Source organism: Argiope bruennichi, chromosome X2 (genome assembly GCF_947563725.1).
Source record: "Argiope bruennichi chromosome X2, qqArgBrue1.1, whole genome shotgun sequence".
In the NCBI taxonomy this organism is placed as follows: Eukaryota; Metazoa; Arthropoda; class Arachnida; order Araneae; family Araneidae; genus Argiope; species Argiope bruennichi.
This window is the reverse complement of record NC_079163.1, coordinates 70,414,328-70,427,141: the sequence shown is the minus strand read 5'-3', so window position 1 is coordinate 70,427,141 and position 12,814 is coordinate 70,414,328. Positions and strand designations below refer to the sequence as shown.

Below are 12,814 nucleotides of genomic sequence, written 5' to 3'. Positions count from 1 at the left end.
TTATTAAATAAGTCAGCCTATTTAAAGCATTTTGCAGTTTCAACCAAACATTTTTTGAAATTCTATTCGCAATATATACTTAGTTTTCCTGGATGAAACAAAACTAGTTCCTTTTAGTTTTTCTTTCTCATCTTACGACGTGCGCGCTTTTTGCTAAAAAAATAATTTTTTAAAAGCTCTAAATATTCATTGTTAAATGCTCAAAAACTTTTTAATATACATTTTTGCTTGTAAAATGCTCTAAATTCTAACACAAATGCACCTTTATGCGAAATGAAAGCACTCTGATTTGCATAAGCACAAGAAACAAAATCGACGTCACGCTGTTAAGAATCTAATGAACTGTAAAAGTTCTTTGTAAACGGAAGTCATGGTAACACAAACCCTTACATTTGAAAATTTCTCTAGACTATAAAAATTTGGCTAGGATCGCTATTACTATGAGATAACTAAAAACACTAAGAATACTAAAAATATCTTTAAGTATTCAGCCTCATAGAGGACAAAAATCCAACGCTGATGACAATTAATATGCTTGTAGTGTTGGAATCCCTGGATTCTCACTCTTTAAGCGATTGCGCTGTCTTTTTTTAAAAAAAAATTATGTAGAAGTTTCCTTTGATTAGATTTCCTTTCCAATTCCTTTTTCTTTCCTTTTTTTTTCCCTTTCCATTTCCTTTTTTTCCCTTTCCATTTCCTTTCCTTTGATTAGGTTTAGGTTTCCTTTCCTTTGATCCTTAGATGAGAGCGGTAGACTCCACGGATCTTAACATAAAAGCTGTTTATTTTTATTGTTGGCTGTTGAGTGTCTCAATATTTTATTAATTGTGACATCTTATGGTAACATTTTTTTAAATTTAGCCATGCATGCATGTTTAATATCCTCAATAAACTCAGTCGCTGGAAAATGTTTTAGGTTTTTCATGCTCATGCTCCAATAATGAGATCTGTTTTTAAGCATTGTTAAGCAGATCCTGAGAAACACAACAAACAATGAAAAAACCGATATATAAGGAATTTCGCAGTCGAGTGGAATGAGAAGAGCAGCGAATGTGGCATGAGTAGGGATTGCAATACCGGACCAAAATTTCAATACCGGTATTCGGTATTTTTTAAATCTTAATACCGGGATACCGGTTTTAATACCGGTATTAGAAATTTTAGAAAAAGAAAGAAAACACAGGTATTTCTTTGTTTTATTTGCCAGTTTTGTTTGAGAGTGTAAATATCACAAAAAATAATTTGTAACCTATAAATTATAACAGTATATAATCACAAAAAAGTAAAGAAACATCTTATTTATTTAAATCACAAAAAAGGGTAAATATCACTATTCAGTCTGTGGTACTATTACAAATTTTTGAAATGTGATCTTAAAAAACATATTGCATGAATTGTACTGTCCTTAAGCCTGAAAAGTAATTTTGTGCAAAAATTACCAGCTGCCGAAAACGGTCTTTCGGCATCTACGCTAGTTGGTGGTGGTACTGTTAGCAATGCGCGATATACTTTTTCCAAGTATTTACCTCTAAATCCCTCATCTTCAAATAAATCAATTTCCCGTCGGATGGTTTTGGATGTAGCTGATTCCTGTATTGTATTTTGGTTCGTTGAAATTTTATTTATCACTAATTATAATTTTTATTCAAGAGACAATCCCTTTTCACTATCGACAGTAGTGACATCATAATTTTCGATAATTGAACCGAATTCTTCCGAATGTGGATAGGTTTGTGGGTAAAAAATTTTAAGAAAATTTACTATAAACTTAATCAGATTTGAATTGGTTATTTTCTTTTCTTCATTTTCATTTTTTAAATCATTATAATTATATAAATACCATAAGACATTTTCTATTTCGGTATGTCTTTCTTCTGTGCGATTTTTCAATGTAATATAGAATTCTTCAGATAGTGATGTGTGCTGTTCTTTCAGTGACTGCAACACGAAATTTATTGTTGCATTAGCTGTTAATAAATTATCATTTCTCCGACATAATACCTCAGTAGTCAGTTTTATTGGAAGTAGAGCTGATACAGTTCTGGATATTAAGTCGAATTCACTATCTGAAAAATTAATTTACAGGTTTAAGTCGATTATTGCTTTTTTGATTGGATTTCCCAGTTTCAAAAATCGTTCCATCATTAGGAGTAAACTGTTCCAATGTGTTTTAGAATCTAATATTAACATATATTCTGTTTTATTTTCAGTTAGTATATATTTTAGTAATATATCCTTTTTATAGGGAAACGTTTAAATATCTTAACAATTTTTCGAATTTTATAAATTATAGGAAGCAATTCTTGATAGGTTAATATTTCATCCTCATTAGCAATATCTTCTTCAACAATTACATTGTGATTATCTTCATTGTCAATATCACACTTACTCTTACTCTTTTCAAAGTTGGAATCCGAAATTTCTATATCCACAATATTTGGATTCTTCTGTTCTTTATTTTCTCGGTACAACACATCTATTACTCCTAATTGAATTCCATGTGCATAGCACAACTGCTGATTTGCACCAATCAACTTTCCAACTTTTTTCAAAATTGCTGCTCCATCAGTGGTTATGGATACAATATTTTCTTCCAGGGATAATCTATGTTTCGCTAATTTAGATTTAAGCAATTAATTAAGCCATTAATTAGCTAATTAATTTCCTCCGTTCGGGAGACATAAAAACAAAAACGAGACATAAAAACAAAAACAGATACTATTTTGCTATGTTCGCGTTACCTGAACATATAGTGGAGACAATTTTAAAAATTTCTAGTAAATACCGAAAAACCGGTATTTAAACTTTTGAATACCGGTATTACAAAATTGTACAAATGGCTCAAAATACCGGTATTCGGTATCCCGGTATACCGGTATTGCAATCCCTAGGCATGAGAGATAAGCTAAGTCTGGAGTTTTTGATACATCTTTTTTGAAAAGCTAAAAATAATTTTACTATCGGTAATAATTAAAATTAATACATATGTATTTATGAAACTAATAAAGAATTTGAAATGAGTGTGGATTATAAATAACGTAATAAAATATTTATCAGATTCTCTTCTCCCTTAAAACCGGATTTATATCAATCTGATCCATATTAGGGGGACAATGATACTCTTTTAGGGCGAATTGATTCTTTCCTAAAAATTTTAAAATAATAGTAATTAATACGTTTGTGATCAAGAAAAAATTTTCTGCCTATGTTCACGTATGCTAAAGAAACGAAAGATGGATTATCTTGAAAGAGAAATTCTCGTGATCTTTAAGACAAATTTAAACAACCTCCAAAGACATGGATACTTTTAGACCATAAAAGAATTGATGGACCCAGAATGAAATGTTTCTTAAGTCATAGTTGCTGCATATAAAAAGTGACAAGATCAAAGTGACAAAAATCAGTTCCAAATCCTAGGAGAATATTACCATATCAGTTTCATTCCATATTAACAGAGACCTGTCATTGATATCGACCACGTTGATAGTACTATCATAAACAAGGACGTATGAAGATGAGGATGTAGTGTAATCCTTTTTTAATCTTCAATATTTGCTGATAATTATGCTTATGTGAAAAGTAACCTGAATTGTAAAACGATAATGTTGCAAAAAAATTACTACTGATCTTACAATTTCTGCTAGCTTTTCATATACATTATGCATTAAAATATCTCTTTTTCTAATCATATGATATCTTTAATCTTAGATAACAGCGTTTCGAACGAGGATATGACCTTTTTATAATAATAAAAAAAATTGCCTAGTTATCATTTCATCTTACTGTATAGAAGAGTAAACTTCCCTTATTACTGATCTGTCACAATAAGAAGAACCTAGAATCCTTTATGACATCGGCAATGTCGTCAGCGAGCGATTGATAATGCACTTAACGCATTTAATAGCATTTTTATTTATTAAACATGGATTTATATTGCACTCAAAAGAACAAACAAGCAATAATAATGAGCTCGTAATAAAAGAACATTTATGTGTGGCTTCAGTGAGGATTTTCAAGATTCATGAAAAGAATTTACTTTTACAGCATGAATAAACTGGTGTGGCCGCACTCTAAGAAATAAAATGTTATGACGTTTGAAGTCATTTGCTGTTTAGCAAGGGGATGTTTTTCAAAAGAATACTGCAAATAAAATGAAGGAGAAATCTACTGCCCTTGTTATTTTAAAGAAAAAGAGGTATTTTGAAGGTATGTTTAAAAAAGTATCATTCAAAAGTTTGTAATTTCAAAGGAAAGGACTTGAGGATGTCTTTTAGTTATGGCCTCTTTTTAGGCAACAAAACCTACCAATTCCTTCTTTGTGTTTGTCTGGTAATGAGGGAATTTATTTCCATTAGAGTAATTCTGTAATTGAAATTCTTCCCGCATTTTAATTGAATTTGTTTAGGACTTTTCAGAGAATGAGAGAAGAAGACTAATTTCGCCTCTCTTCTTCCACTACATCATCAAATGGTTTTCAGAGATTCCGCATTTCATTTCCAACATGCAAGCTATTGTAAGGAATGGTTTCTTTGATATAGACTCCTTAAAAGAAGTTTCTGTGAAGATCTGTCTTGAATATTTTATAAAATTTTATAATCATAACAATGATGTTAATATTTTATTGTAGCTTAAATCCACAATTTGTTAGAATGAAACCAGGAAGGTTAGAAATTCACAGTTTTTTTTCTCATACTTACTGTAATTATGATGACCATCCTTGACAGCTACATTTAAAAGATATTACATTTAGATTAAATATGTTGATGTAGGAAACACTTTATATGAAAAATGACCTATGCTACATCTATTTCTAAGGATCTGTTGTGGCAGGAAGGAAAAGGGAACGCCCTATACTACTTAGAAGTTTGGGAAAGGGAAACTTGGGAAGGTTTCTTGGATCAAAGAAAGTAATTCAATTGGAATATTTACAATTTCAAATAATTAATACAATAAAGGATAATGCAAGATAACTTTTATATTATCTCATATAAATATAAGGAAAACATCTAAATATGAGGATCCACGATTACCACAGATGGGAAAGGAACAGTTAATGAAGATAGGGAAGGAGAAACTTGTAACGTCTCTGAAGTAGAAGTATATGGTATCTGAAGCATTTGTGCAAGTACTTTTTGATATATGCAGCTACGACTAATGCGATTTTGATCAGTGAAAAAAAATTGATCCGAAAAATATCAAAACGGTTGACGCATGTAAATTTGGGTTCATTTGAAAATAGGAGGCCCGTGAATCTGTGAATAATAAGGTTGTCTTTTAAGCCCACTAACAAAATTATTGGCTAGAACTAGAAGTGCTCTTGGATTTTGAGATTGCGGAGAGTGTCGATTTAAAAACTATTTAGAAATTTATGGAATCACAATTGAAAGACTGAAGTAACGAAGACTTATGATTCGGAAATCAATAGGCTTACAAAAGTGGACTGAAAAATGGGATTATGTAAAAGAAATTTATAAGAAATCTGAATTGCTGGCTCTCAGAACTACGACATAAAAAGAAATATCTGTGCTGAAGTAAAGGCCAAAGGAGACCAAGTTTTTCAGATACTAATGCTTCAGAGACTGAAATGAAGATCATGCTCAATAGGAGACAGACTTCTAAGAAAGTAATATAATGATTGAAGATAAAAGTAAAAGATAATTTGCATGCTACATTAAATTATTACATTTCTTACATATCCTTACATACTGCTCTGAAATCAAACAATAAAAATGATATGAAACAAAATAACAAAATACAGTTTAGAAATTTAGAAACAGAGATATACAATGTACCGAGTAGTTCTAATTGAATTGCAAACTCTAAAAGAAAACCTATTTGAGTATATTTATAGTATGGGGAAATGAATTACATATTAAAACAATTTAGTTCAATTTTTTTCGATAGATGGCGTTGTAGCTTATTATTGCTCCCTTCCGTTTTTTTTTCTCAGCTCTGTCATTCTGTCAAATATTATATCAATCACTCCAATTTTAAAAGCTTTTTGCTTATAAAAGTTAAAAAAATATCTTTAAAGTTTAACCATGACTTTGTCGAAAATAGAATGTGCTTTGTAGTAAAATGGTTTTACCAAAAGAATAGCCATTACACCGCTGCTTTGTAAGAAGGTAATCATCTTAAGGATTTGAAAAAAAAGGACCGATATCTGTTAATGGTTTGAAGAAAATGTTTTGTAAATTTGAGGCTATACGAGAACTCAGGATACTTCCTAAATCTAGAGGACAAAACGCTGTCATTCAGAAAGTTGTGCATGAAATTAGGGAAGCAATTGATTCAGGATCAATAAAATGTAAGCACTCGAAGTAAAGCAAGGATCTTATCAGTATCATGGGCGGCCGTGCGCAAAATGTTGTGCTGTATTTTACGGCGTTATCCGGATAAAATTAAAATTTCGGAGCACCTGCAACTCGGAGAACCTCAACAATGATTTTATTTCCCAACTGCATTCTTTCCAGAACTGATGACAACGAATCTTGAAAGTTTTTGTGAACTGGTGAAGCGGATTTCATTTTATCAGGACAAATTAACACACAGAGTTGTAGGAAATGAGGTTCATCCTACTCGCATGCTGTTTTTGGAAAACCTTTACATTCAAAGTTTGTTACAGTTTGGTGTAGTATGACTATTATTGGTTAATTTTTTTTCGAAAATCTTATTCCAAAAGGGTTAGTTTGATGTACTGTAACAGGCACAAGTTACAGAAAAATTCTAGAAAATAATGCGATAAGTGTAAGGAAGCATAAACTCTACAATACTTATGCAATATAGAGTCCCACCTCATATTTCTCAATGTTAAGCAACTTTTAGTATATATTCCATAGTTAATGCATGTTTCCGAAATGTTTGGTTAATTTGTTCACCTGATTTGAATCCTTGAAACTTATTGTTGTGAAGATATTTAAAAGACTGTGTCTATAAAGACAAATATAATTCGGTTGTTGATTTAAAAAGCTAGAAATTCACCAGGAAATATTAGATGAGACTGCGAATCAGGTTGTCTTGTGTCTGCAATATTTGATTGAGTTTGAAGACTCACATATTCAGAACGTATTGTAATTATTCAGTTCATATCTTTTAACAATGAAAAATCTGTTATAAAATAATTTTAATCTACAATGTTAATAAAAAGCTCCATCAAACGAAAAAATTGTACTAATTTTTTATCATGTAATTCATTTGCCATTCTGTACATATTAGATACCAAATTTCATCAACACATTGTAAATAGCTTTTCCTTTAGAGTCCTTTAAACACTTGCATTTTAATTATAAACATAAAATCTCTAACGATGTTAGTATTTTCCACTCTTTTCAGTAACAGAAAATCTAATTTTCTGCAATCAACATTAATAAAATATTTTGAAATAAATTAATTCAAATAAATTTAAATAAAAGCAATTCTTAAAAAAACCTATTTAACAGTAGATATTCTTTTTATTTTAGAAATTTTTTACTAAAGTTTAGTTTGTGTTTAAAATTAATCAGTATTAATAATTTTTTTTGAACTGAACAACAAAGGAGTGCACACGAATGGATTTAAAATAAATTTAATGTAAATAATTACCTGAAAATATTAAAATAGTGAATTGCCTTGAGTGAAAACAAAAGTGTTTAAAATTTTAAAATTGTATTATCGAATAAAAATTGCCACAGCTTTCTGGTTTTTAAAATTTCCCCAATGAATCGTTCAGTCAGGAAAACTATATATTCACGCATAAAATATTTTCTAAGGTGAAAGTTAGCTTTGCTAAAGTAAGAGTTAACTTACTACAGAATGATGTTCTTACTGATTATAAAATTTTAGGCTTTTAGAAATTGAAATTTATTCATAATAATCTTACACTTTCATCATTCTTATGAATTCTGAATTTAATAAAAGAAAAATGGATCCTTTAAAAATCATTTCAAAATATCAGTTTATAATTTAAACCGAGTTCGGACATTTTTCAGTAAGCTTTTGATGCTTCCTCGCAAAGATACAGAGTTCATCACCATATGAATGTCAGACCTTTGATTTTTCTTTGATGATCAACTGCATCCTTCTTTAGTAATAACATTTATCGAAAGCAACCTAAGCGGGTAATTTGTGCTAAATAGAAATCTAAGGGAAACTGAAGACACAGTGACCTAGTTATAAGTTCAGTGGCGCCCGGTAATTTTACTAAGCGGGTAATTTTACTTTGTTATCTGCATCTTGGAAAATGTTAATGATGCTAGGAACATTGTTTTATTTACCAAGCCACTATCACATTTGACATAAAAAGGTGGCCCAAGCACACATTTTGCCTCTATGATGTATCTTAAGAGTGGTGCCAGGAGTTATCAGTACCTAGTTTCCTAGTGATTATGCCCTTTGTGACCACTTCTAATGATAAGGCGAAAAGATACCCTTTCACTTAACCCGTAAATTTCTTAAATAGCTAGACTACTAACAGCTTTAACTGATGATTGTAGAGCAGCCTTCGTCTAAAAGATAGCCAAAATGGCCTATAGGTGTGATATTTTTTGTCCATGAGAAGCTGGAAGCATATATAGATGATACAGTTTCTTATGGAAAATTCCATCGCTTGTCATTGTAGAAAGGAAGGAAGAATAGAAACAATAAAAGTCAGAAGGTAGAGTAAATCGAAATGGAGACCAGATGAATTTGAGGGTCATGATGCCTTCTACACTTGAAAGTAAATCACTGAAGAGCAAAAACAGGATAGGAATACTGCCATTCGAACAATAGTCATGCGTTCAAACAATAGAGCAAAACATTTTCTGTTCTGAAGTGCCAAACAAAGACAGTAAAATAGTCTTAAATATATAGAATAAACTTGCATAACAATACTCGAAAAATTAAAAATGCGACACATTCTATTTTACTAACATTAAAACACTGAGAAAAAATATCTTTCTTTTCAAATCTACTGTAACTTTTTATTCATTTTTAGAATTATATATCGTCTTATAGCTTTTAAAATTATTCTCGGCTTCAGAACCGGAGGGTTTCAGGTTCGAGACCCGAATTCACAGAAGAATCGTCGTGTAAGGGGGTCTGGTGCACGTTAAACGTCCTGGCCAAACATCCTCCCGCTGGTGTGGCGTGGTGTGGAGAGGGAGGTGCCAGGTCAGGTGTCGTCCTCGTCATCTGACCGCGGTTCAAAATTACGAGGTCCGTCCCAAAATAGTCCTAGTGTTGCTTTAAAACGGGACGTTAATGAAACTAAACTAAATTGAATTCATAAACAGAGTCAACTATACAGCAATTTAACATTTTCATGGTATTTTCAAACACACAGAAAATCAGATAAACGCAGGAAGTATCCAAACTTATTATCTATCTTAAAGTTCAGATTTGTCTTAATCAAACGGTTTGTAATGCAAAAACGCTTTATCTGTTAGAAATTGATTTTTTTTTTCCTGTTCGCATTCTATTTGCAAAGGCAGTAACTTTTGATTTTTTTTGTATTTAAAAAACTAATAAAGTGAATATTAAACAAGACTAAGATGCAATTCCTATATGCAGAGAAAACAGAAGTATTTAATATCTAGAATACCTAATTGTAAAGCCTTAAATTACCTATCAATGGAATATTAGCTCGAGAAGGTGGATAAATCTCTTTGTCACTTAAATTCTCTTCAGGATCTAAAACAATTTGTCCTGAAGAATTCCTATGTTCTCTTCGACTCCGTGAATCCATTATTCCATTGTCATCTTCAGCAAGCATGCTTCGACTGTTGTAAGACTGATCTTTCCAATCTTGCCGTCTTTGGTTAGGTACTTGAGATGCTAGCAGATTTTGATTAGGTCTTCGGACGGTGTGAAGGGGTTTTGACTGATATTCCTGAAAGAAAACAGACATACCTCTTAAATTTAGCCCATTCGAATTTAATTGAATTTTAGGAATTCAAAGCCAATAAATGGATCATCAAAGCCAATATATGACCATACTGTGCTAAACGCATGATAATAGCAAATCACAATTAAAAATCTATGACATTTTAAATTCGTATTATTGTCATAAATAATATAATTAAAATGATAATATAAATATCACAAAAGTAAAATACAAAAAAGAACTTTATTAATCAAGACGTACTCAATACAATTGAACTGTATGTCGTTTATTTATATAGTAAAATATCATACGAATATAAAATAGGACTCTCCATGTTTAGAAAGATAAAGTTTTGAAAGGCATACACTTTTTCATATATCTTTTATAAAGATCAGTTCTTTACTATATTCAAATAGTCTGCCTTAATATACTCAATTGTATCTCTCTATCTTTTTCACATATTCTTTATAATCTGAGACAATCTATAAAAGGCCACTTTAATTCTGAGGACTTTAAGCATTTCCTTAAGGGTTTGCTTAAACATTATTTTCCAGCCCTTCTATCCGAAACACTTTACGAACTGATCAGTTTAAAGAGTCTGACAATTTCTTTTCTTTCGACTAAAGGTGAGTAATTACTGGAGTATGTGATACAGCCTTACGACATTTAATTTCTACTGAAGATAAAGTAAGACCATAACTATATGACATTTAATCAGAAAAAAGTATATATGTTGAAATTTTCCAAAATTTGGATACCGATTATGAATCTGAATTTATGATTAGGTGTTTAGATTAGTTTTTCGCTTTATAATTAGAATATCATAAGAATGCCGAGAAGCAGAAATTTCTTTGCATAAACATTAGGTTTAGATGACGCTGTATGTGCGTTAAGGGTCAAAATTCTTTTAAAGGCGCAACCAAACTCATAAAACAAGTATTAGAAGATAATTATATAAATAATATTGGTTTGAAGTGTTAATGATTGTTTTTTCAACGCAGAATTACATCTAACACTAGAAGTAAGATTTGGGAATTTAGTAAGCTTCCTTGCTTTTTGGTAAGGGATTCTCTACTTGATATTTGTGCTAATAATTTTTTCGCTCTATGTTTAGTAATTTCTAGGGTAAGAGGAATAGTTTCAGTTTGCGCGCTTCTGCTTTTAGGTCAAGTCAATGTTCTCAAGGATATTTTTTGTGTAGAAGACGCAAGTAAGTGCAGCGGTAGACAGCTTTAGAATATCTGAAATGATGGCATTTAAAATAGTTGAAAGACTTCGGGACTCAACAATATCCAGGTAGTTAAGCGAAATCGAATGTAAATATTAGAAGTTTGAATTCAAGAGGGTACAATCATTCCTTATAGTAATACGCCGTACATGTTCAATCCCTGGTTTTTAAAATATTTTGATTTCATATAATTGAAACATCACAAGATATAAATCGTTTGATCAGATTCAAGTTTGCGTATAAGCTAATTATTACAGAAACAGTTGGAAGAAAAAGGAATTCATAATTTCCTTTGCAACCTTTGAAGATTATACCTCGACAAACATGTAGACAAATAGAATCTTCCTTCTGAATATTGCTTCTCTATATCACGACTAATTGTTTTTACTGTTGCAGAGGAGACACGTCATCAAAGTTCCTTGAATCTGAAAACGTCCGTCGTTTGAAGAAAAATGTTGGAAATGAGAATTCTTTGAAGAAATTCCTTTCAGATTATTGTTTCATGAGAAAATAGTGTCCAGAGGCACTGTTTTCTCTTTCTTTATTCTAAGTGCTTCTGAATCGACTGTACCACCTACTACTAAGCCTAACTAAGTAAAGTAGCTACCAATTCTGGACATTTTCAATCTCGGGACCTACTTCGGTGTCAGCCGGAACTATAAATTCTATATTAAATTTGCTCCTGGGACAGCGGTCCTTCTTTTTAAAGCCAGGTCCAAGGAAACTTTCTCTACATCCCTAGTAGCTAATCACTTATATGGCCAAATATCATTTGATTAATACACTGGGCAACACATTACTCTACCCATCTAAAAAACTTCATGAACGGCTAATAAATAGGGTACTTATCAGCCTATAAAAACAAACAAAAAGAGTTGCAATAGTATATTTTGAAGAATCTCTCCAAACCTCGACATTAATTTATCTGAATCAATTAAATTATATAAATTTAGTTGCTTATTCAGTTGTAAGGTGCATATACATTAAATCAAACAACTTCATTCAGATAGACCACTTTAAAAAATAATGTTATACATTTTTTTTAATGCATTGTAAGGCGCAACTAAAATTTTAATGTGTTCTTACCTGAGTATCTGTCCTATGCTTTTCGACTTCATCAGCTTTCATGCCATCGGCTTCACTGATGCTCTCGACTTTACACAGCATCCTGGATTTATTCTATAATAAGTAATTTGTTAATCTATTTTCATTAGTTTGATTTTTCATATAAAAATTAGTTTTAGTGGAATTTAAAATCAAAATGGTATAATGAGAAGCGACTTATCTGAAATATTCGTCTCGATTGTGATTGCAGTAAAATTATTTTCATGTATGTCATAATTTTAGTGTGGCAATTAAATCCTGTGCGATTGTTTGGAGAGTATGAAACGGAAAAAAAATATTATATTTTCCTTGAGCGACATCTCAATAGAATTTAAAAGATTTCTTTTTGGTCATCAGTAAAAACTTCAATTTTGTTTAAACCCCAAATACAAGGAATTTTTAAAAAATGTACCTAAATCCTTAAAAATATCCTACATTAAAGATTTCATGTTTTAGTTTTAAAAATAACACTTTAAAAACACTAGAATGTATTTTTAGGCTTTTAGAAATATAATTGTTTCCGTTTGTTGTTAAATTTCAAATTCATTCGAAGTTATCCTGTAGTCTTAGTAATGAAATTGGATTTGAATTTTTTCAGGTGTGCTTAAAATAATTTGAACAAAACAGTTTTTTTAATAAGC

The 12,814-nt window shown here is 30.9% G+C and overlaps 1 protein-coding gene across 6 annotated transcripts in view; it reads right to left on the bottom strand.

Moving 5' to 3' along the window:
• LOC129960447 (RIMS-binding protein 2-like) overlaps positions 1-12,814 on the bottom strand; it is a 104,690-nt gene that overhangs the window by 15,154 nt on the left and 76,722 nt on the right. For 5 of the 6 annotated variants that reach the window (XM_056073884.1, XM_056073886.1, XM_056073887.1 and 2 more), the window contains 3 exons: positions 12,156-12,248; positions 9,583-9,847; positions 4,698-4,724 (listed from right to left, as the gene is read on the bottom strand). In XM_056073884.1, coding sequence (XP_055929859.1) covers positions 4,698-4,724; positions 9,583-9,847; positions 12,156-12,248 — 385 coding nt within the window. The remainder of the gene's footprint in view (positions 1-4,697; positions 4,725-9,582; positions 9,848-12,155; positions 12,249-12,814) is intronic. The other variant, XM_056073885.1, reaches the window with a different exon arrangement.